The sequence below is a fragment of the Ambystoma mexicanum genome, chromosome 12, assembly GCF_040938575.1.
Source record: "Ambystoma mexicanum isolate Mex_15411 chromosome 12, UKY_AmexF1_1, whole genome shotgun sequence".
Classification (NCBI taxonomy): domain Eukaryota; kingdom Metazoa; phylum Chordata; class Amphibia; order Caudata; family Ambystomatidae; genus Ambystoma; species Ambystoma mexicanum.
This window is the reverse complement of record NC_090936.1, coordinates 457512008-457537807: the sequence shown is the minus strand read 5'-3', so window position 1 is coordinate 457537807 and position 25800 is coordinate 457512008. Positions and strand designations below refer to the sequence as shown.

The 25800-nt window shown below is 45.5% G+C and overlaps 1 protein-coding gene across 3 annotated transcripts in view; it reads left to right on the top strand.

Moving 5' to 3' along the window:
- The window catches only part of CREBL2 (cAMP responsive element binding protein like 2), a 357999-nt gene that overhangs the window by 96817 nt on the left and 235382 nt on the right, over positions 1-25800 (top strand). For all 3 annotated transcript variants that reach the window (XM_069628705.1, XM_069628707.1, XM_069628706.1), the window contains exon 3: positions 7219-7366. In XM_069628705.1, coding sequence (XP_069484806.1) covers positions 7219-7366 — 148 coding nt within the window. The remainder of the gene's footprint in view (positions 1-7218; positions 7367-25800) is intronic.

The window sequence follows — 25800 nt, the reverse complement described above, 5'->3', positions numbered from 1 at the left end:
CAAATGTCAGAAAATTGCGTTTTATTTTTTTGTTTCTCGCTTTTTTTTAACCACATTTTGGAATTTGCCAGGCCTTGTGGGTAATACATTCTAAGGCGATTCACGCAAGTCAGAGCTTGTTGGATTCTTCACATGTGTCTTTTTTTCAAAAATGCATGGGGTTCACTGTTGTCCTTGGTGGCTGAGACATCCCATGCCCAAATCTGTTGTTTGTCCACAAAGCCAAATCCAGTCTTCCCCAGGGCGTTTGATGTACCAGTGGTTTAGCCTTTTCCCTTTGCGCCCAGGTCAGTGCACCCACACATGTGAAGTACCGTTTTTGTCGGGACACCTGTGGGACGTTTTGCTTTCTCTTGATTTTGATCAAGTTTTCATACATTTGTTGCTGTTACACAACTCTTTAATTATCCAAATGTGACGTACATTTAGTCGCTGCTTTAGGCACTGTATGCTTTTGTAACCTGCACAAGTCGCCTATCCTTCAAAAGGTCTGACTGTGCTCTTTCAAAAAAATGTATGCTTGCCATTCTTCAACACATTCGTTTCCATTATTTTCAAATGCTAAGTACGCCTGTTTAGGCTGTCTGCATAAAAATCCTTTGTACCATGGCTTCGTTTTTGCCTTGTGGTATTGCTTGTGTTGTAAAAAATTATGAAAAATGTGTGATTTCCGAACTAGAACAGTACGGGGAATGTAGCGGTATATGCTTTTTTCAAAATTCACAGAAGCCATTACCTTACAAGTTGTCCAGCACATCCTTTTGTTTTCGTCACTTTTCCTATTTATTTCCCGAACTATGGGAATTTTAGGTACATAGTTGTCGCCTGACCTGCGCAAATGACCCCTTCCTGAACTTGTAATTTTGTCAACATGTTCCCATTGAGCCTTCCTACCCTCTTTTTTTCCATTCCGTCCAAGCTTGCTTATTAAAAAATAAAACAAAATAATCACCCAACTCTCTCAAAAGTGATGGTAACCTTATGAATTTTTTTTTTGTTTCCACTCAACCTGTTGAAAGCTTGGAAAATGGCGAATTCAAAACTGCAAACCATTTGTTCATAGATCTTACAAGAAAAAAAACACTGGCTTCTTTGTACATCTTCTATTGGCATTTTAAGAAAAAACACAAAATGTGGTCCCTTATTTGTTACTTTCTAACACCCCTTGTACAGCAAACGACGAATCCTTGGTGATCTCATGACCGCTTACATGTGCGAAGAAAAGGGTGAAAATTTGGCACGGATATCATTGTAACAAAAAGGTTACAAGGGATTGAATGCGACATACTGAAATCTCCAAAAAGGGCTCTGCACCGTTATCGAAAAACCCTCCGCATGTAAGGGGTTTATTATCACGGCGTGCTACTGATAAGATTACATGCTTGGTTGTGTCTTTTTACACTCTTAAATTCTCACAGAGCCTAAAATCAATTCCAATGTAAGCACGCATGTATTTCAATAAAAGGTGAAGCACTAATCTTGTACACTGCTCATATCGTTTATTTTTTAAAACCTGTCCTATGGAGGTCAGTCTATGATCTGCTCCCACTGTGGGGTTGCTGGAAACCTCCCATTCTGACAGGAAACCACCCCTCAAGTTGCCAGCTCATTGTTTACTCAACCAATGAGGTTACATTTGACAGAGGAACAGTGAAAAAACATTGGCATTTTAAACTAGGTCTATAATCTACATCTTAATTTCTCTTTGCACACCCCTCTCCCACATAAGGTGGAAATGGCCCAACCTCCTCCATGTCTTGTCCAGGGGTCTTTCACCCTACATAAATTCTGCTCGCCCTTTGTTGACCGCCTTCCCTACAGAATTCTCCAGGAAAGGCTTTGCTGTGACCACTGTGACGGTTAGCTAAACGTCATCACTTCTTTATAGGAGAGAGCCCTTGCTTGTGAGGCTATGGAGGTACGGCCGCTACCCAAAAGTCTCCCTAGGGTTGGTTTCATGAGCCCGCATGGGGATAACAACGACCACCTAGGGTATGGGCCATGTCCCCCAAACACATACATACCCCCAGCCTCTGTCCCAACCTCTCTCCGCCCTCTACCTCAATGTACTGTTGTTGGGTCGAGAATACTGGGACGAGGAAGAGTTATAAGAGTTCTGCAGACCAGAGTACTGGGATGAGTTGGCCCTGCGGAGGAATGAAGATCAAAGGTCCAAAGACCTATTAGAAGGACTTGAATCTTAATGCCAACCAGCTGCTATAAACAGGAAGAAAGGACTTTGAAAGTCCAGGCCCATGGAGAAACAGCTGTGAGAGACTGCAGTTGCGTGCAACAACCGGCGCGGGAGATTTAAATGCACTGGACGAGCAGAGTAGCAGAAGATGCTGGCAGTGGCCTGCTTTCGGAACGGTCCAATGCTTGGAGGTGGCAAGCAGGCAAGAAGAAGAAACAGTCCGGGAGGCTGTCCTTTCACCGCCAGGAAGCTGAGATGCTGCAGAAGCACAGTAGCCTTCCCGCAACCCCATCAGGACCGGGGACATGCCACGTTCCAGCAGCAGGTAAGGGGTGGCACAAGAGATCCGGCGGGGAAGTGGGCAAATCATCATCCTCCTCCTCCTCCTCCTCACAGTAATTGGGCTGAAGCCATGGACCACCAGGGAAGGGTCGAGGACCCCAGCCCCAATACAAGAGGGAGTGTTCTTTGCTGCAGTGACGTATATAAGACCACTGGCAACCAGGGATAAGTCGAATACCCTGACCAACCGGTCAAACTTGAGGGAGAGTCCCTCACTACAGGGGCAGTGAAGAGCCCCCTTGTCGGCAAAAGCAGCAGCAAAGGCCCTAGAACCCCACCAAGAGTTAACTGAGAACAAGAAGAGGAAGTCCTCACCTTGGAGGCAGTCCTCTACCCTCTCAAAGGTGGAAAGATACCCATGGCTTTAGAGAGACTGGGAGAGAATATAAGCCCCCGGACATTGGATACAAACTGGGTGCTATTTTATGGATAATTGTACACCAGGAGAAGGGAGTCTTTCCTGGTGTGGTGGCAACCAATATTAGGAAGTGTGTCCCAGGTTCAGGAGAGGGGAGCCATTCTCTTGGTCCCTAAGCAGAGCATAAGAAGCCAGGGGAAAGGAGTGAAACCCCTGGGTAAAGACTATACCATAAGACCTTCTTTTTGTTGAGCTGTTCTACTCTTTAATTTCAACAACCACATCCTTAAAGCCAGGTGGAATACAGATGCCAGGAGAAGGGAGCCCTTATTTTGGCCAAATGACTCTTGGTTGAACTTGAAGGATATTTGTAAGGGACAGAGGTAGGGTTTTTTGACACAGGATGGTGGACTAAGGACATTCTGACAACTGTTAGTATTTAAGTTGACGCAGAAAAAGGTTTAGGGTAGAGCCCACTTTTATGTTATGGGGGGGACCTGACTCATGAGGGACCAGTAAATTCTCATATAAACACACTTGAGCACAGGCTTCCCTGCCCTTCCACGCAATATGGTAGGGTACCAACCTACAACCGAAACGGAGTATCAATTCCCCCGTTAGCTTGATCAGAGCTCTGTCAAGTTGTTTAAAACAAAATGTATTCACAGTTCACAATTAATAACACACATGTTAATCAAATGATAGTAGATATACGTTCAGTCCGTATTCTGGTTGTTTCTCTCAAAAAACTGTTTTATCTACAGTAGTATCAGTGTGGTTAGTAGCAGTGTGATCAAGTACACTACACTGAATAATGAAAGTGTAAACCTTGAATGTCCCAAGACGCAAAAGAGGCATTCTAAGGTGGGTGGGAATCTGCAACATACAGGGAACATTTTATGGTACCCTGTCTGAGCAGTTTTTATGTCTTTCAACACAAATGGAATGTTTCACATTCTTTAAATGTAGCTTTGGGAAAACTCTCCAATGTCTAAGGTGTTGAGAAGTGTACCACATCGCGTTGGGCTAAGCTCAGAGGGGTTGATGTAAACTCAAACTGAAGGCAAAGAAAGTTTACCTCTGTGCTGGAAACACCAATGTGTCGACCAATTATAGTGTACTCGATCACACTGTCATATGATCAATGAGTGTACTTGATCACACTGCTACTAACCACACTGATGCTACCGTACATATAACCGTTTATTTAAAGAAACAACCAGAATACGGACTGTGAACTTATATCTACTATCATGTGTTTTTAAAAACATTTTGTGATATTAATTCTGAACTGTGAATACATATTGTTTTAAGCAACTTGACTGAGCTCTGATCAAGCTAATGGGCGAATTGATACTCGGTTTTGGTTGTAGGTTGGTGCCCTACTATATTGTGTGGAAGGGCGGGGAAGCCTGTGCTCAATTGTTATACAAGTATTTAAGTTGAGGCAGAGAAACCCCTCTTAGAGAGATGGAACTTTAGTTTTTCTCTTTAGTTTCTTGGCTAATAATTGTATAGTAATACATGTCCCCTGTGTGTCAGTTTCCTTCTTTTGGACACTTAGACCACCTATCAATTTTGCCTGAGTGAAACTTCATATACCAAAGTAATGTGTCCACTGCTTTTTCAAAAAGCGTCTTTAAAATGCTACAGCACCTTTCAATCTAGACTGCTTGTCTGTCCCGCCCCCATTTGCCACTCCATCGTGCTGCCTTGGTTGTGTGATGGAATTCAATGGGTTTGACTAACATTCTGAGATGTAATTTACAGTTTCTAAATTGATGCACTTATTAAATTAATTTAGAGGGTCGTCATAGAGAGCACCCATTGTGTATTGGACTGCAATTGTCTTGTTGATCAGTTAACCAATTTGGGAGACAACCTTTAATACTTCATCTGGATACTATTGCATATAAGCATGATACAGTTGCAATATTTAAATAACATTTTCTATTATATTGAAGAATTAATTGGTTTCTAGACCTTCCGTTTTTTTTTTCTTGCTAGTATTCCTGTACACACAAGCACTCCTTGCCTATCTCTGACTGGAATGGAAAATGCACACCTGGTATATGTCTAAATGTATAGTTGGCTAGTAAATTATGAGCAGGTGCCCTTCTCCAGAATGAAGTGGATACATTGGGTGTGAGGAAAGGTGGGTGTGGTGGGCTATGTGGCAAATTATGAAGTGTTATTGCTAAAGTATTACAGATTCAACACCCTAAGAGTCCAGTTTAAAGTGGTTGTTGCAAAATGGAGCAGTGTTTTAAAAAAAATTATATTGAGTTTTCATCAAACATCATATAGCTTAACCAGTTTAACAATACATGTAATGAAAATCCCTAACTCCCCTCTCACCCCCACCCCTCCCCAGTGTTTTCTTAAGGATCCTAGTCTGTCAATTCATCCATCATTCCATCTTGGCTCCACTGCCTGGTAATCAAGTGAAAGTTGGGTGTCTGTGGTTGTGCCCCAACACAATGTGTTTATGATTAATGTTGACTCCTCTGGTCTGTGGTCATCATCTGGATTTCTGTTTGTCTAACTCTCTTTGGACGTGAGGGGCGCTTAAGTCGTAGGACATAGTTCCACACCTGCAGGCAATGGTGCCCCACCCTCTTAGGCCTGGAGAAAGCCAATGTGCATGGCCAGGGTGTTGTTGCCAGACTATAGCAATAGGTTGATTTGCACCCCATCCCTAGCTTCCACTGTACTTTGGCACACTTCCCATGGCCTCCCTGACCATTACCCAGTTCCTCCAACATGCTCAGGCCTGCTTTATCTCATCTCTTGGCTGTCTCACTTCATTTTGTCTCTACAAACCCTCTTCCCGTTCTCCAGATGTTTCCTTTCTCCTTCCTTTTGCTTATCCTCCTCCCAATATTGCATCAAGACTGGATCACCTTCCTCCTTTGGTCCAGTTCTTCCAATCTCTCCCCTTCCATTTTCTGTACCAAGGCCCGTCTTCTAGGTTCCCACACTTTCTTGTTCTCCTACCCCTTTATCTCTCTCCACTCACTCCCCTCTTTTTTCCAACATCTACCTTGCATTATAACTTTTTTCCTTTTCCTCTTTTTGTCCAACCTCCTTACTTTTGCACCCTCTGCTCTTGATGCCTTCTATCCTCCTTCTGCATTGTTTTCCAGATCTCTTCCAATGCCTCTTTACAGTCTTTCCTCCCATGTCACCCTGCTTCTCTATTTTACCTCTTCTGCTTGCCCCTCTACCCCCCTGCTCTCCCTCCGCTCAACTCTGTCCCATGTTGACTCTCTATCATCTTGCCGTCCTCAGCATACACCTCCAGGATACTTTATACTGTTGTGGCTAGGCCACCTTTACTAAACCGCGCTCTAGTCTGTCTCCGAGTTAGAATGCAGGGATTGGCTCTTCAGGTTGAATCATCTCTTCTACCTTGCTGCTCATGGAATTACATACAATGCCCATGTAGTTAGTGACTGTCTGCCATCTTGGCCCTTGGACTGACCTTGTGGGTCTGCGGGTCTCACCAGCACCATTGTTCTCTTTTGGAACATGCTGTCTCCAGGTTTGTGGACCAGGCTGCTGTGCGACTTGTCCCTGGCAGCCCAGATGGGAGACTTCAATGTCCTGAGGCTCGAAGCAGTGGGAAGTCTCAGTTTCCTTGTAAGTTCAAATCTTTACAGTTAGATAGCATTTCAGTGATATCGTTTTGCTGGAATTTTCTGTTGTAAAGACCTTACTGTTGATGTCGGTTAGTCTTGTAAACTGCAGGTGGCATCAGTGATCCATGTATGATCTTTTGTCAGTCCCTGCTATGCATGCTGTCGCTCCATTTCTGTTCCTTTTTATATGTGGGCATTTGAGGCTGGGGTAATAGGACACTGGGCTAGTAGTGTAGATCAGCAAAGTGCCTTTGTTCAGGAGACCTTTTCTTTTCAGTTAGCAGGGTGTTTTCCAGGGGTATATAAATGACTCACCTGTCTAATGTTCTGAGGTTTCCTTGCGTCTTAAAATTGTCATGCCCCCTCCTTTGGTAATCTAAAAGTGAATCGCTGGTCATCTTCAATGGGGCTTGAGAGCCTGGTGCATCTCCAGTTTACCCTCTTTGGCCCTTCATCATGGTGCAGGTGTTGGCACCTGGCCCCTATGGTCGCCCCTTACCAAAGCAGGGGACATTGTCACAGAAGCTGTATTTGAAGTGTATGAAGAAGTATGCTAGAATTCCATGACCGCTACCATTGTTCCAATTCCCTCATTTTCGTAGGATAGTGTTGTACTTGCTGCGCATTTTCTATGTAAAGGCACCTGCTAGATTCAGTAAGGACTGCCTGCTTTGTCTTCACAGTATAAGCAATGGTGTATGGCCATGGACCAAGGAAAGATCCCCTCTGAAATCAAAGCACTTCTCACAGGAGATGAGCAGAGCAAGGCACAGATGAATTCCACCAAGCAGACAAGAGCTTTGAAAAACGAGGCCAGTGGAAATCGTTGCTGTAAGTGGCTTATCTCTTCACTCTCAATAGGGCAACTCCTGCTTTGCTGTTACCTCTAGTATTTCACTACCGTGTTTACCTTCCTCGATCTTTAGTATAGAAGTGAAATTGTGAAATAAAACTCCAAATGTGCTCCCCTGATGAGACTTCTAGAGTGCCATCTTGGTAACAAAAAATGTTGAACAACCAATGCGTCACAACATTCCTCCACCCACCCGCAATTTAAGAAAATAATAATTTTTAGGTGTCAGACTGCAAGTACTCTATAGAGAAGAATATATGGAATGCCATCACTCACCTGGCCTCTGGGACCTCCTCTCTCCCCCCCCTCAAGCCCACTTTAGCCCCACACTCTGAACAGTGTAGACGTGGAGAGAGCAATCCAGTTGTATCTTGCCCTGTTAAATACCCACAAACAGTGTAAAATAGATGATGGGCCATGGTACGTTAAGGTTGGCAAGCAAAGGTGGCTCTTTCAGTGTCTGCTGAATTCAGTGTGGTTCAGGGTTAATATCTGCTCCGTAGGAAGGTCCTTCCCAAGGCAAGAACTAATAACCTAAATCCCCTATATTTACTTTTCTGCACTTGGGTGTTTGTAGCAATCCCAGGGTCACAGAGTGTAGATGGCACTTTAGTTGGTGTCTCTTACGTCTCTCTGAGAAATTGCTTGACATTATAATTGCTGTGCTTGTCGGTAGTTGCTTGAACGTTACTCTGGCTGTCATTGACAGTTGTCAGCTCTGTGGGGCTAGTGGGGGATATGCTTGTGTCCCTGGGCGGAGTAGTACTCTAGCAGCCATCACGGTCTGTTCTATGTGAGGTGTTTAGGTAGACTGAAAAACTGTAATTGTTTGATACTAAGGAGATTACTGCGTGTTTCTTCATTGGAAAAGGTATAACATGTAATACAAACCCTCAAATCTGACAGAGGAAAACCCGAGTCAAATATTTGCCTATTTTTTTGAGGAAATACTCTGCAAAAGACCATCACTTTCTGTGTGTTATTACATAGTCACCCACCCTTCACACTATTTGTTCTCTGGGAAGGACAGGTGGGAATATCGCAGACTTGTTTTTTGTCCATGTTAAAATGCTATTACTTTGCAGCCCGGGCATACATGCCCTTTTTCTTGACCTTGAATTTGGGCTCACTTCTGGTGAAGTTGTACCATGCTAGGATAAAGGTTGTGGCTTCAGACTGGCACACCATCAGTAAATAAGTGCCCACATAACTGGCTCTGGTAAAGTTGAACTGTATCGTTTCTGTGAACTAAAACAAGGTCACATAAATCTGCTATGGTCTCTGTTGTAGGTCGGTGCTGTAAAGATTGTGTTCTGTTCAGCCTTTTAAGTTACAGGCTCAATTGAGACCTCATTGTTGTACAAACGTCTGTCTCAAAAGGAATTTGGCTTGGCCCTCTCATGCCATCACGGGGCAAAGTGAAGCCAAAAGTGTTCATGTTTTGTATTCTCACTTTATCATTTTCATTGCAAAACGTGGGGATTTGATTTCATGTGGCCATCCAGAATGACCCCATATTTCAGGTATGCTTTAGCTGCTTGTAGTTTTGTTAGCTATGAGAGCATATGCTGTGAATGATGAACTATTTTCGGTGGTTTAGCCAACAGCTGAATGAGTGTTATCATCTTCTCTGGGTAAGAGAATGCCCAGAAACCCCAATGGGAGGCCCACAATGGGAGAACAATACAACTAGTTAGTTCAAGCAGTTTTTCTATCATAATGCCAACTTGAGAAAATGCACAAAATATATTTTCATCCTTCTATCCATTATAGAAAGTTTTGAAGCAATATTTGCTCTCGTGCATTTTTTTGCAGGTGGCTTCTTTGCCATTCTTTTTTTTTTTTTTTACTCCTATGAAAAGGCTAAAGCTTCTCAATATCCACACATCTCTCAAACAAGGCACCTTCCCAGATGCACTGAAAACAAAACCGATCCCACCCCCTATTGAAGAACCCCACACTTGAACTCGATGGTCTGACCATTTATTGCCCCATTGGTTATCTACCTGTCTTCAGCAAAGTGATTCATAAGACAAGACTCCATCCAGTTGCACGAAAGGATCACTTGGCACGATCTCTGACCCGACTACCAATCCTGTGTCCGATCATGATGCAGCACAGAGCCCACAACCATTGCAGTTATCAATTGTGCTCTGCAAATCCTGGACAAAGGGTCCCCCTGCTCACTATCCTTTAAACACGCATGGGCTTTCACTGAACAGTCCGGCATCTCTGGTTTCTCCCCCCAACAGAGGCCAACTCTTCCACATGGTCTCCATCACTTCCCAGTAACCTGCATAGTTCCACTAGACTCATCCTGACCCCAGCTATCTTCAGTCTCCGCATGGAACCTTTGAGGAAATTCCTTGCCAACACAGGCATCAAGATGCATGAATTCACTGACACGCAGCTTTATCCACACGTTTGTTGCATCAACAACATCCCTCGTTTCAAGCACTGTCTCACTTCCAAGCCTGAATGTCAAGCACCGATCTGAGGCTCAACCCTACAAAGACTGAATTAATTTATTCTCTAGGAACCCCCCCCCCCACTCCCCCAAGCATGCACAACTCTGAGTTGGCTGACCGAAATGCAGCTTGACAAATTCATGCTGCAACTCTTACCCAGTGCAACATTTCTCCACTTTACTGAAGACTTGGTCCTCTCATTCAAAAACCATCTCTCTAAGAAGATCCAAGCAGCATGGTATCAGCTTGCACTCCTCTGCAAGTCGAGCCTTTTATCCCTGCCCTGAGTTTCAGAACAGTTGTCCAAGCACTGATCATGTCTCACCTGGCCGGGGGCAATTCACTACTTGCTTGCTGGGGCCCAGATGCCACCTTCGCCCCTTTGAAAGCCGGACCATCCCTGGCAGCATGCCTTCTCACAGGACTAAGAAAATGTAGCTACATATTCTCCATTCTCAAGAAGCCTGACTTGCTACCGTTTAAGGCATTCATCCTGTTGAAGATGCCCTCATCACATACAAAGCAGTTGCAACAGAAACACTGATCTACCAGGCAAAAAAATGTATTTCTGGAGGCATGGCACCACCAGAAGTCACACTCTAGCCAGACTGGAACCCAACACCTGCAAGAAGAAAAGCACTGCAAACTGGCCTTTTCATTCTATGTACCCTGTGTTTTGGAACCTGTTACCAATGCAGATATGACTGGCCTATTCCATACGACACTTTAGTGAGGACGTGGAGGCCTTTCTCTTCAAAAACATTTTGTTTATTGCTACATTCAACCCCCGCCCCACCCCGGTGACCCTACCTATTCAGTGCCTCTGTTACTCTTGCACTCTACTTGTAACCTCCTGGTTATGACCCATTTGTACAGTGCACCATTGCCTCCCAACTAAGTTCATGCTTTATAAATTACATACATGTGTAGATAAAGGTGTACGCTTTTTCACAAATTGTCTATTCAGGTCTACATCGAATTTTGTTTAGGTTATAGTAACCGGTTTCGAAATTGCTGGTAGACGTTTAGCTTCTGCTTCTAGCCTGGGAGAGCCTGGCTAGCTTGAAACCAACCACTACCAGAAGCTAATTTTGGCTCCTAGGCCACCTGATGCCTAAGCAAATATGCACATGTGACATTACCTTTGTGAGTGTTTGAGAATGTTAATAAAGAAGGAGACACATCAGCTAAGCATTTAAACATAATGGATTAGAAATAATGGTGCAAAAGGTTAGTATGATGTCGAGCACCCAGGAGCTGGTTTAAGCTCCTGCTTTTCAAATCTTAATTTGGAACCGTGTAGCAAGTCTAATCTTTAGGGTAGATTTTTAAAAAAACATTTTTTTATTTTAAGGCATTCCTCCACGGCTCTTCCCGATTAGGTATAATTGCAAAAAACAGGGTTGGCTGCTGCTATCTTTCATAGGTCTCCAAACTAGGATTGTGATTTTGACTTGTTCCTTGCATTGGGTCTTAGCGCAAGACCTATTTTAGTAAGCTTTTTGGCTACAGCGATAAAACTGTACTGTTGCCTTTTCTGCAAATTTGATCATCTTTATATTGCCCCCGGAGCAGCTAACAGCCGTCGACTGAGGAAAGGGGGCTGATGGCTTTGAAATTAAGTAATGTGTTGTAAGAACAAAGAAATCTGGGAAATGAGCATCTTCCATTACAGTTCAGCCGCCCCACAAAGACTCTGCATGCATCTCTGAATGGATTTACACTGAGAATTACGACACTGGCATAAACTGTCAATGTACAGATTCTCATTGAGGAAAGCTCACTTTACCTTTAACTTAATGTCTCAAATCGCGGTCATTCGAAGGGATTGTGTCCTCCGACGTATTCCTCATCTTAGATATATCCTTCCAGCTCTGCTGGCCTCGGAAAATTTTTTCTCTAGAGGGCGCTGCGCGTCGACGTCCCTCGAGTCGATGACCCTCGACAGCCGCCGTATCGACGCTCGACGTCATCTTGCCTATAAAGGCCGCGCGCAGCGTCCGTTGCTCAGTTCCGTTTTTCCGCGCTACTCGGTGCCTCGGAATACCGTTGCTCAGTTCTTAGTACTATTTACCTCGAGTTATTCGATACCGTACTCGATGGCTTCCTCGTCGGAACCGACAACTCCTCGATCCAGCTTCAAAAAATGTCGAGATTGTGGGAAAAAGATGTCGTTAACCGATCCTCACAGAAATTGTCTGTGGTGCTTGGGAGCCGAACACCATTGTTCGGAGTGCGAGGACTGTATGTCCATGACAGCTAAGGCCCTGAAGGAGCGTAGGGGGAAGCTGGAGAAAGGTAAGACTTTTAAAGCTTCTTCTTCTTCGACGAAGTCGAGACATTCGTCTCCTCGTCACCATTCACGCTCCAGGTCTCGTAGTGGGCCTCATCACTCCTCGAGATCGAAACACTCGAAGAGGAGACGTCGAAGATCCCCTTCTCCGTCTTCCTCTTCCTCTGTTTCGCCATAAAGAATCCCTTGCCCCACGAAACATCGTTCCCGGGCTGAATGGGAGGAATTCAGAAAAAATATGATGAGCGTCTTCGAGAAAGCGGCCTCGACCCCCTCGAAGACTGCCGAGAGCGATGCTCTGGTCGAAAGACCCGAAGGTCAAAAACGCCGCGAGTCGCAGTACCCGGCGAAAGAAACCTCTCGAGCGCGTCTCGAACCCTCGAGTAAGACCATGACCTCCAAACCTTCCTCGAAGGTTCCGTCGACGCCGTCGACGAAGGTTCCGTTGACGTCGAGGTCTTCGACGCCGTTGTCGAGGGGACCTTCGACACACAGGTCTGTCGACTCGACGCCGGCCTCGACACCGGCGTCGACGCCGAGAAAAGTCACGGTGACCACACATCCAGTGACGATCCCCAGGCCCTCGACGTCGATGGCGTCGATATTGTCGAGTAAAATTCCAATTCTGTCGAGGTCCTCGAGGCCTCCACCTCTGTTTTCGACGCCACGCTCGAAGCCTTCGACGTCGGCGTCGACGACATCGACGTTTTCGAGGCCAATAATGACAAGTTCAGCACCCTCTGCCTTGGAAATGGGATTTACTCCCTTTATTAGTTCAGAACAATTGAGAACTATATCCTCAATTTTAGAAGAGGGTGATTTGTCCGAACAAGACACATTTGAGTTACAGGGACCTGTAACCCCAGTTGGAGAGGAATTTTCCTCTGAAGAGCGCAGATTAAAGGATCTTCATGATTCTTTACATGAGGCAAGTGGGTTAGACACTTCCCCTGAGGTGGATTTTGCTAAGCCAGACCCGGGGGAGCATGCTGAAACCCCCTACAGAGCCTTAATGGCCAGGGTTACAGAGTTCATGGGGTGGTCTACACCTTCACAATCTTTCCAGCAAGATGACCTCACGGATATTCTTGACAAAGGCCCACAAGAGGATCCAGTGGTGCCCTTTCATAAAGCTCTTCAGAGAAAGATCATGACAAACTGGGAAACCCCAGATGTAATACCAGCAGTAAATAAGAAACTGTCTGCAAAGTACAGGGTATCTTCCACTGACCCAGAGTTCTTGTCTAAACATCCATCCCCAGAAAGTCTGGTGGTACAAGCAGCATCCTCTACCGACGTCAAGACGGCTTATCCTACTGTCCCACAGGACAGGGACGATAAAAAATATGATGCTATGGCTAAGAAAGTCTTTTCAGCATGTAGCATGGCGTTAAAGTCTGTTAATGCTACTTGCACCCTTGCTAGGTTCAACCATACACTTTGGGAGTGTGCTTCTACAGCGGCTGACTGCATCCCGGAGGGAGAAGAAAGGGATGCGTTCCTGAATATTATACAGGACGGTAAAGACGCTATGTGCGAATCCCTCCAGACGGGCATTGATTCGGCTGACAGTATCAGCAGAGCAATGGCGGCAAGTACATCAACCAGGCGGTTCGCTTGGTTGAGAAAGTCGGGTTTTGCCCCAGATGTGCAAGCCAGGCTCTTGAACATGCCATTTGATGGCTCTTCTTTGTTCGGGAAAAAGGCGGATGACAGTTTAGAGAAACTGCAAACTTCAAAAGCAGCAGCAAAGTCCCTAGGAGCTGCAATCCGTCAGACTCCTTTTCGTCCCACAGGAACCTCTGCGAGGGGCAAGTCCTTTCGCTTCTACTCCTCATTCGGAAGAGGTAGAGGATGACCGGCTCAAAGGGGTCAAAGAAGGACTACCCGAGGTGGACGGGGTAGATATTCTAAAGCCGCAGCAACAGCAGGTGCCTCTTTACCTTCGGCATCTGCATCAGCCGCCCCAAAACCACTCTGAGGACTTCCCTCACAGGACACCTGTAGGAGGCAGGTTGACTCCACATCTGGCGGAGTGGCAGGCTATCACGTCAGATGCTTGGGCATTGGAAACAGTTGCCCAAGGTTACTGCCTACCGTTCCTACGTATTCCTCAGAGTCATCCACCGGGGATCAGCTCTCAGAAAGCTCCAGATCCGCTCCTCTTGCAGGAAATTATAGACCTGCTAGAGAAAGGTGCCATAGAACCGGTACCTGTAGCGGAGAGGAACAAGGGCTGGTACTCCCCTTACTTTCTCATTCCAAAGAAAGACGGAGGACTGAGACCCATCTTGGACTTGCGAGAATTGAACAAATTCCTCAGGAAAGACAAATTCAAGATGGTCACTCTTTCTCAGATCCTCCAGGCCTTTCAGTTTCAGGATTGGTTGGTATCTCTGGACCTTCAGGACGCTTATTTCCATGTGCCTATCCATCTCAAACACAGGAAATACCTGAGGTTCGCAATTGGCAACTCTCACTATCAATTTCGAGTACTGCCTTTTGGGCTGACCTCCGCCCGAGGGTCTTCACCAAGTTAATGTCGGTAGTGACTGCAAGTCTGAGGGAAGGGATTCACGTCTACCCCTACCTGGACGATTGGCTGATCAGAGCTGTTTCTCCGGAGCAAGCTCAGATCCAGCTAAATCACGTGTGCTACTCCCTTCACAAGCTGGGCTTCTCCCTCAATTTAAAGAAGTCTCAAATGATACCATCGCAGAGACTCCAGTTCATAGGAGCGATCCTGGATACTTCCCTGGGAAAAGCCTCGCCACCAGAGGTGAGGGCTCAAGATATTCTACAGATGGTTACCAAGTTCCAACATGCCCAACGTCTCCCAGCTTTCGACTTTTTGAGGTTGCTAGGCCTCATGGCATCCTGCATTTTCCTTGTGCCAGAGGCTCGCCTGAGAATGAGATCCCTCCAGTGGGCACTGAGGACTCAGTGGTCACAATTCTCAGGGAGAATGACAAATCTTCTTCAGGTTCCCGGCAGGGTGGCTCGAGACCTTCAGTGGTGGGCCTGTCAGGAGAACATTCTGAAAGGAGAACAGTTTTGGCAACCCTGGCCGGAGATAACAGTAGTCACGGATGCCTCACTCACGGGGTGGGGAGCCCACGCCAACGACTTGACCATCAGCGGTCGTTGGTCTCCATCGGAGTCCAGACTACACATCAACCTGTTAGAGCTGAGAGCCATCAAACTTGCGTTGAAGGCTTTCCTGCCAGTTGTACAAGGGAAGAACGTCCTGATAATGACGGACAACGCGGTGGCCATGCATTACCTCAACAAAAGAGGAGGCGTAGGATCACTACCCCTGTGCAGAGAGGCGATGCAGCTCTGGTTTTGGGCAATCCAAGAAGGAATCTCTCTATCGGCAGTTCACCTAGCCGGAGAGAAGAACTTGACAGCGGACGCTCTGAGCAGGCAGAACAGTCTCCCACGAGTGGGAGCTAGCTCAGGAAGTCCTTCAAGAGATCTTCACCCTTTGGGGAACCCCTCAGGTAGATCTGTTCGCCACCAGCCTAAACAGGAAATGCGACCTGTTCTGCTCAAGGGAATTTCCTCCGAGAGGAGCTCTGGGAGACGCGTTCATAGTGGACTGGGAGTTTCCGCTTCTGTACGCGTTCCCACCGGTCCCTGTCATTCCTCAAATGATCAGGAGGTTGAGAAGATTCCGGCGAACCATGATCCTAATTGCCCCGGATTGGGCCAGGAGAACGTGGTACCCGGACCTTCTAGACTTGTCCATCTGCCCTCCAATTCGACTTCCTCTCAGAGAGAACCTACTCTCACAGAAGGGAGGTCAGGTTCTCCATCCAGACATCAAAACCCTCAACCTTCACGCTTGGCTTCTGAACGGATGAGGTACAAGGATTGGGACCTCCCTGATGATGTTATGGAGGTGTTGCTTTCGGCAAGGAGGCCAGCAACAAAGTCTTTATACCTCTGCCGTTGGAACAGATTTTGCAGCTGGTGTAGAGAACAGAATATCGACCCATTTTCATGTGGTACACCAATGGTTTTGTCCTTCCTACTATATTTAGCAAATTCAGGCCTTCAAGTTGGCACCATTAAGGGCTATCTTGCAGCGCTATCTATCTTTAAGTGTACTGCGGAGGAACCATCCTATTTCAAATTACCCTTGGTAATACAGTTTCTAAAGGGGTTAACCAATGTTTATCCCCCAAGACCATTCCAAGTTCCCCTATGGGATTTAAACTTGGTATTAACTTTCCTGATGGGTACACCTTTCGAACCTCTCCATTCTTGTTCGTTAAGATTCCTTACCCTTAAGACTGTTTTATTAATAGCACTTACATCTGCTAGAAGGGTGAGCGAATTACAAGCTCTTTCTTGTAAACCCCCTCATACAATCTTTCACAAAGACAAAGTTGTCCTGCAAGTGAAGCCTAATTTCCTCCCAAAGGTAGTCTCTGAATTCCATATCTCTCAGAAGATTACCCTACCATCTTTCTATCCTCCTCCTCACCCGGGGAAAGAGGAAGAGAGGTTACACAGACTAGACCCTAGGAGGGTTTTAAGTTTTTATATTAGTAGACTAGCCAGGATAAGACAGGCAGACCAGCTATTTGTAGGCTACACAGGTCACAAGCTGGGGTTACCAATAACTAAGCAGACCATTTCCAGATGGATCATTCTAGCCATTCTGGAATGTTATAAACTGGCAGGGAAAGAGCCCCCTCAAAACCTTAGGGCTCATTCGACCAGAGGTATTACAGCTTCATCGGCCCTCAAAAGAGGCGTGCCGATTAAAGACATATGTGCGGCCGCTACATGGTCGTCTGTCCATACCTTTACACGTTTTTACAATCTGGATTCCTCCTCTAGTCAAGAGACTAGGTTTGGAAGGGCTGTACTACATTCTATTCATCAATAGAAGACAGCGTGAAGTCCGTACTCCCTCCTCCAAATATAGAATACTGCTATGGGAGCCTATCTAAGATAAGGAATACGTCGGAGGACACAATCCCTTCGAAGAACAAGTTACTTCTTACCTTGTAACGTTCTTTCGACGGGATGTTCCTCCGACGTATTCCTCATCGACCCTCCCATCCATCCCCGCAGTTCTACTTCCCTTGTTGTTGCAGCTTACGCTCCTTCAGGGTGATTAGTCTAGTCCAGACAGTAATACTGTGGGCTACAAAACGGAACTGAGCAACGGACGCTGCGCGCGGCCTTTATAGGCAAGATGACGTCGAGCGTCGATACGGCGGCTGTCGAGGGTCATCGACTCGAGGGACGTCGACGCGCAGCGCCCTCTAGAGAAAAAATTTTCCGAGGCCAGCAGAGCTGGAAGGATATATCTAAGATGAGGAATACGTCGGAGGAACATCCCGTCGAAAGAACGTTACAAGGTAAGAAGTAACTTGTTCTTCTCATTGGTGGGTGTTAAGAAGGATTTCTGAACTCTGACCTGGAGGGGCAGAGGTTCAGAAGGCCAACCTAGTTTATTGGAACAGGGTAACCTCTGGACAAGCCAGACCGATCGGGTAGCTATGGCAGGCGGGCAAGACTAAGTCTCAGGAGGGGTGAGGGTGACTGAAAAACCTCAATGAGCACACAGAGCAAGGACATTTACAAATTGCTCCAGACAGGTGTTATATCAAAAATATAGACGCATTTATTACAAGGCTTTTTTAACATAGACCATAGCAAAAGAATCACAGTAACACTAAGTAAACCAATGCATCACACTCAATACAATATATATACAAGACCATGGGGGTTTAAAGGTTTAAATGCACAAAATATGTCGACAACCTAGATGGGAAGGAAACAGGCAGTGCAGTTAATCTTTAGGCCCAGTTCAACATCAATAATTCACCTAACTAGGAGGCAGTCCAAGCCCTACGAAGAGAGGAGCCTTGTGCTCAATAGTACATGCACGCGCTTGTGCCAATGGGCGGAATAGGGTCTTGTCAAGGGTCTCTAGCAGCTCAGGAAGGTGGATGAGGCGATGCAGAACAGGTTCCCACTATTCAAGAAGGACCGCCACTTGAAGGCAGAGGCAGTTCGAGAGTGCGGGATGGAGTAGCTATTTCGCAATAGCTGTGGAAAGGAGAGGGGGGGCCCAGGGGCCACTTGTGCATAGAAATGGGCTCTTGCGCTAGGGGCCATTAGTTGGGGGGGTAAGGAGTACTCGCCGGTCCCCGATGCAAGCAGACCCAAACTTCGCAAGTTCAGTCCGCTTCGCTGACCGGTTCGAATGCGGCAAAAAGGACATTTAGGCACCTTTCAGTTCCTAAGATACAGCGATGATTCCCAAATGGGACAGTGGCGATTTCTCCGCTCCAGGTGGAGGAATCGGCCTAGTTTCACTGCAGCCGACTTCAGGGGCAAGAGGGTCACAAATGCAGTGAACTTGCACAGGTCGTTGCTGCGGCAGGGCAACACGGAAACCACCTTTTTCTCCGGTCCTGGCGCACTCGTCTCACTTCAGACCTGGAAACGCCATGTGTACGAAATTCGGTGTGAGAAATTCGGTGTGAGGGTGCCGGGGACACAGAGCTAGCAGTATACCAAGTTTCGAGGGCCTCCTCGAAACGGCGCCGGTGACGGAGCAAACCAACTGGGTAAGCTGGTCAGTCCACTGGTTGCCCAGGGACACTTCTGAGAAAGCTTACTTGCAGGGTTTGATAAAGGTGTATGTTGGTCCCACTATTCCAATGGGTCGAAGCGTCTTCGCAGACCTTCTAGGACGACCAGATGCAGAGTGGTCCCACGGGACGACAGCGGGCTCAGGGTGCCAAACCTTCCAGCGGGTCACCAGCAGTTCCTCGTCTCAGCTTTGTAGTCGCAGGATACTTGGATGCTATCCTTTGTTCAGTGAGAACTCTGAGATCGACATGGTAGTGGTGTTTTCAGCCGCCTCTTATCCAAAGTTCCCTTCGCGCCAAAATGGAGAGGGCCCAGTGGGAGATCTGCTCACAAACGCACACTCCATACATGGACCAATCACAGACCACGGTGGTCCCAGGCATTCATGGCACTCCAGACTCTCTGGCACCCAGGATGTGTATTGGAATCGGACATTCCAGTGCACACAAGGCATGCAGAAGCCTGTGAAAATATTGGGGTGTGGGAAAGTGCATGACCAAATAAGGACTGGCCTGGGTCGACTCGACCTGGGGAAGGTGAAGGTGCAAGATGGCCAAAGGACAAGACAGGACAAAGAACCTCTTGGCAGGGTCATTTTGGAGCCAGGCCAAATGCGGTTAACATGGCAGGAAAGGGTTAAAAAGAATGCGAAAAGATAGCTGCCACCAGTCCTGTCCATGACACATCTGCACAGTTCATAAAAAGTCCAGCAATAGTATCTAGGGCCTTTGGAAATGACTGTAGACCCAAGTTTGCTGTATGGTAAAATACATTGCACACTTGTTACATGTTGCACAAAAGTTGCAACAGGAGGAAAGGACTAAGGGAAACAAAGTCTCCCAGTACTGACTGTCTTAAGGGTATGTCAGTTTCCCTATAAAAAGTGAGAACCCAGAGAAGGCTGTGCTTCTCTGGCAAAGTCAGTCATTGGTGTCTAAATAGCAGAAAAACGATAGGGGGTTGACACATGGAGGGAAAATTACATACAATTATGAAATCTTTCCTAACAGTGGGGTGTCAACAACAAAAGTGGGGACACTGCTAACATATTGATGTTTTGTAGAAATTGGGGTGTATTGAGGGAGTGGAGCATTCCCACCCCCCCTTCCAAAAATAGGATCTATGTGAGATGGTCAAATATGTCCTTTAGTGAGATCCATTTGTTCCCCTTTTCGAGATGCGCATGTTCCCTTCATTTGAGATTGGCAAAGTTCACCTCTGCGAAAAATGCTTTGCTGTGTGAAATGTATGATCTTTCCTTGCATAGAGATCTCAGCTACTATCGTGTACCAGCACACATCGATTCCTTGCTTAGTCCACCCATAACTAAAATCTGCAGGGTGCCCTGTGTGAGATGCACCATCTCTCATTGAGGTGCCAGGAGTCCTTCTGAGATGCAGTCTGATATTCACATTTAGTTGACACGCAAGTTCCAGTGAAATTCGCAAGCTAGAAGTCTGGCACATAGATCACCCTAATTATGGTTGGTTTAGAAAAGCTTGAAAAAACATTACCAAAGGATAACAATATAAAGGGACACATAGATTTGCAAGAAACAGAGCCCCGGCAAAGCGCCATAACTACAAAGCACAGCCACCAGCTCCAGAAATGACACCCGGGCACATGTTCTTAAAGTGCGTTTTTATTTAAAGAAACTGCCAAATTATAACATTTCACAATCAAATCATGGACCAGGGAAAAGCCCATGAAGTGCACAACATAACTCCATGCATTCCGTTTCACACAGGACTTTGTCAGGCAAGTTTACAATTCCACATTGTAGGGTCGATGTATAATTATGTAAGCAGAACCCTCATTTTCTGCATCTAATGACAAATTTCACGTGACCATCAAGTTCTACGAAAGTAAGTCTAACAAAGCCTACATACAAGAACACAGCGGATATAATGTCCTAGCTTAATGCAAAACAGTTTGTGTACACATTAAACTATGTAAAGAAAACAAAGATTCTAAAAGCCAGATATCCACAACCTAATTTTTGAGCCAAAGTGCAAATGAATTAGAATTATTCACAATCACTCAAGCCATAGTTTACATATTTGTAACTACTTTACAAGCAAATGGGGCTAATAGAGGACAGCAGCTATTATAAAGCAGAACAAAAGCTATATGAAATAATCAATTTCTACATAGTAATAATGATGAAGCAAAACAATTCAGCCTGGGTGGACAAAAAATAAATAAAACAATTGAAACAGATTCTGAAAAATCAACGTACTACTAAATAAGAGGCACAATACTGATAAATCTAAAGACGTGTAGTTCCTCATCACCATTGTGTCCTTTTAGGTTTCATCATGTCTATGTATAATCGGTTTCTATTCCCACTGACACAGTTTCAATTTTCTATTGCTCTTCAGTTTACGTTCACCAACATATGTAAGGGCAGTAAAGGACATAAGTGCAGCGTTGCCATTATGGGACTCCAAGCCAAGGATTAACTTGTATCTCTATTCTTAATCGCTCTATAATGAGGTAAAATCCTGAACTTCAACAGTCCAATACTAAACCAATGTACCTTAAATCTCACGGACATTCAATTGAATATACCACAAATTTGGTGATACAGGAAATACCAGAGTCTCCAAATCCTCTGCTGACCGTAATGAACTTGCTTACCAACCTTGGCATATGTGCACATTATGAAAATGGTACTATTAGATTCATCACTAGTTTTAATAAGAAAATCTGTGGCTACGAGGAAAATCTTTAAACACTGGCCCATTTTGACAAGTGATGAGGCTTTAAATAAGGTACTTACTAGTTCTCCTCAAATAACCTTTTCTGGAGCCCCCAATTTGAAGGATAATGTTGCTCCAAGCATGCGTAGAGATTTTGAACTTGTGCAGGTTAATAATGTTAACAAACCAGATGGGTTTCAGAAGTGCAAGTGCAAAATGTGTAACTAGGCAAAGGTTGGTAATCCAGTTGATTATGGTCAGCACAGGATTTGGTTTGGTATTTGTTCGGGAGAGAAATTCCATTATGTGAGAGTTAGTTATAACACTTGTATGTTGCTTCACAAAAGCAGATGTTTGTCTTTTCATTTGGAAATCTGTAGCTAGTGTTCTTCCCCTATTTTGTTAGTGAATACCTCCAGGGCATCAACACAATTACCAGTATCTCTACTGAGGTTTTTATTGCATTTTAATGCAGTGCCTAAATTGAGGGCATTGACTTGTACACCTATTGCACTTTATTGTATACAAAAAGCTAATATTTTAAAATTGGGTGATTGGTCAAATTTCCTTAGCTGCACTAGAAGGGAATCCTGGCCCCAGTACATAGGTACTGCACTTATTATATTTTGTTTTGACTGTTGCTTAGCACTACTGTGCCACATCATTATTTCACTTATGTCAATGGGTATCCGTGTCTAGCAAATGGAGTTTGTTTGAAGGGATGGTGCCTGGCTCCTAAATTGTCAGCTTTCAAGGTTGAGTGTTGCTTTCGCAAGGTAAACTTGTTTGGAGCTTGTCATTGACTTTTCAAACGCTACGTACTTTGGATTGAACAAACGCCATCATATGCTTATCCAGTTATTTTCAAACGTCACTGTTTATTGGGATTGTGTTCCTACGATATCCTTCATGTCCTATGGCGAAAAGGTGCACTTACCAAAGGAGAAATTGCATGTCCCTTCTTTTTCAGAATGCTTATTGGCTGTTGGTCAGCCGACAAACCAAAGCTAGTAAACTGCTAGCCCAGCAGCTGCCCAGTAAAATGTTGACCTATCGGTTTCCGCTTGGTATATTGTTAAAGATGTCGAACGCTCGCCAGCAAAGGCAGATCCTAGTTGAACTTGGTGCTTCTTTATTGCATAGAAGAACTTGTACAGTCTGTCATGTTTTCTATGATTTTATTGTTCAAATGTAGCACACATACCAGAACTGCTGTAGCATGCTCTAACATAACACACCCAATATATGATGAATAAAACCTGTTGGTGCAGTCTTAACAAATCCTAAAAACCACTCAGTCAGTAGTTGGATGTGTAAGAGGTCTCCAAAAGATGTCACGTTGTCTTGAGACCTCTTACTAATCTAGCCTTGTAGACAGAGGCAAGGGGTCATTATCCCTTCAGGCTGTCATTTATTGGCGGGACATTATCCCTGGAAATAATGGCCCCTCCCGAGGTCTATAAGGCTATTGGCACTTTATTGGTAGTAGCGATTTATGTTTTGGAAGTGAAGTAAACCCTTTCCTTTCAATGGGCAACAGAGTTGGTAAATTAAATGTGGTTCTATTTTGTAGTATTGAAATAATGATTGTTTTCATGAATTAAGGATTTTAATTCCGAACTTGGTTGAACTGAAACTGATTTAACATTAGTGGACATTTTGTGTCATGTATAAGTGAACGGTTTCTCTATAAAAAAGCAAAAGCATTTTCACATGTTTTTAGCTTTCTCCTTTGTGTGCTAAATAGGGTGTTGCAGCAAATAAAGAAGAGTGGAAGTGTCTTGTTAAAAGAAATATTGCCTGGGAATTGCAAAATTGTCTTCCTGTCTTGTTTTGAAGACAGAATGTTCATAACACAGTCCATACCAGTAGTTAGTGACTGAACCCTAAACATTCTGATTGGCGGAGAGGAGGTCAACAACGATTTCCAGGTGCTAATCATTTATTTTGTAGCATATTTTATACTCCTGGGCCTTTTGTTCAAGGGAGTTGAAACTGGAGCAATATTGCAGCAGAAAATGCCTTTATATGAATTTATCCCATAGCAGCGCAGTGCATGTAGGTTGACGTGCCTTTTTGAGGTGCTGCACCCAATCATCGCCTGCCAAGCCCTTTCTTTGTGCAAGTGAGTGACACCCCCCCTCCACCTGGGAATGGGTCACCCGGGTCAGTGGAACCCTTCAGGAAACTGCTCTGCATGGTGGATTGGGGTGTTCCATGCAGTAGTTAAGCTTTTAGGGCAATCCTCAAACTCTCAATCTGGGGCAAAGACTGTATACATGCCGGAGGAGTCCCCTCTGAGGGGTGGAGGGGGGCGATTTAAAGCTCCTACGTCCAGTTCAAGCCCTTAGGATATCTGTGGATGAGCTGAAGCTGGATGTTGTTTTAGAATCCCCTGCAGGGGTTAATTCCAGGTAAAGCCCCAGCCTCCCCGTTCAGGGACAAATACTGCGCTCCTGCTTGAGTTTCCCCAGAAAGTGGCTAAGGAAAAGAAGCTGCAGTGAGGGCAGGGGGGCTTTCTAAAGAGGATAAACTCCACATGCACAAGTCGGCAAGACCGCACTGCAACATTGTGGACAAGACCCAAAAAGAGCATGAACCAGAGGTTTCCTCGGCTTTCCACAATTTGAAGGCCTGAGAAAAAGCAGAAAGGTTTTGCTTCTACTTCTCGAATGGCAGCAGCTCTGGTGGAAGTCCCGGGATTTTCGGGTGCTTGTCTGGAGAGGGAATTGTGCACTGCTCCGAGCAGGGATCCACCGCCTACGTGCAATGGTCTGCACCCATGAAGATGTCCCTGCTGCCCACTGTGGACCTGCCGCAGATATCCTCCCTTCTTGTCTATTTTTACCCTTGATTTACACAGCGCTCCTCATGGGTTCCTGCGTTGGTGAATGCATGGGCTAATGCACTACTACAGACCTCACAACTGCCAAATTCTCATGCAGACAAGAATTTCTTTGCTACATTCCAGGTGATAATGCAGCCGCCAGCAATGAGGGGCTATGTCAGTGACATCTGGGAGGTGCTTCTGCAGCAAGGGAAGCACTTGCACCCTGTGCCTCAGCAAGCCAGGTGTGGTGGGCCAAAACACACTCTAGGGTGCTGCACTAGGGGCTACTCTGCTGTTGTGGCTAGTACAGTATCCATGGAAATTGCTGCCATTGGTACTCTAAGGAAGGCATGGTATCCAAGTAAGACAGATTCCAGTGATCACAGACTCCTATCTAAACTTAAATCTAAGATGGGAGCAAGCTACAACCATCAAATAATACTACAGCCCTAGTGGAGTCTAGTGAAACAAAAAGGGCCTATACTAAAAACACCTATTGCCAATCCTTGCTATGCTACAAATGGTGTTGGATAATGTTCACAAAAAGAAAGAAGTGTTCACAAAATAAGTCAGGATGTGTAGGCCATTGGCCTCCCTTCCACACGGTTTTAGCACGGCACAAGGCTAGTTACTTGAGTACAGCACACTCAGTCTCTTGCTTCAGAGGGCCTGATGTACCAGAAAAAAATGAAAAATTCTATTCCAAATATTGAAGTCGGGCGATTCACTCTTCACCCTGGATGCCCCTCAGCCAGGCTCAGATCCTATTTTCCAAATAAGCTTCCCTTAGTCGGGTTCAAATCAGCTTTAATTTGCAGGTATTCCTCAGTATGGTTCACATTTGCCACAGCAATGTCATTCTCGGGTGTGTTACGGTTCACCCAGGATCCCCCTGGTCTGTGCTCAGACCCCTTTTCTACAATTGGTCCCTCTACCCCGGGTTCAGACCAACTTCAGTTTACAGATAATCGAAGACTTTCGAATGTGCACAGGGATTCAACTTAACCCGCGGCATGATCACTTTGATTTTGCAGTTAAAATTCGTACCCGCTCAGGGGTCGGGGGGGTGGGGGGAGGGGGCTAGTTGTGTACCAAACAGAGACCTTCGAGAGAGCACCCACGATGTGCCGGACCGTTCTGTATCTAGTACCTAGTTCGGTTTAATACATTTCAATCGTATACAAGATCTTTCTTCATACAATGTTGCTGCTTGCAACCTTGAGCATAACAGTCCGGTCTGCTGTCAGTTTCTCCAACTCACCGGCTGTGCTGAACCCGCAGACGTTGCTTTGCTGTCGGAGTCAAGGACAATTGCTTGTCTCTGCCTTGGCTATTAATGCGGGAGGACCCTGTGTACCCTTGACACACACTACACGGTTTGTCAGCTGCAATTTCTGGTCTTATGCTTCTTTTCCTTGAGGCTCCTTGAACGTTGTGGTCCTTTGTTGAAAAGGGCAAGGGTAATTCCCTCTTTGTCCTCTCTGGTCTCACCACCTTT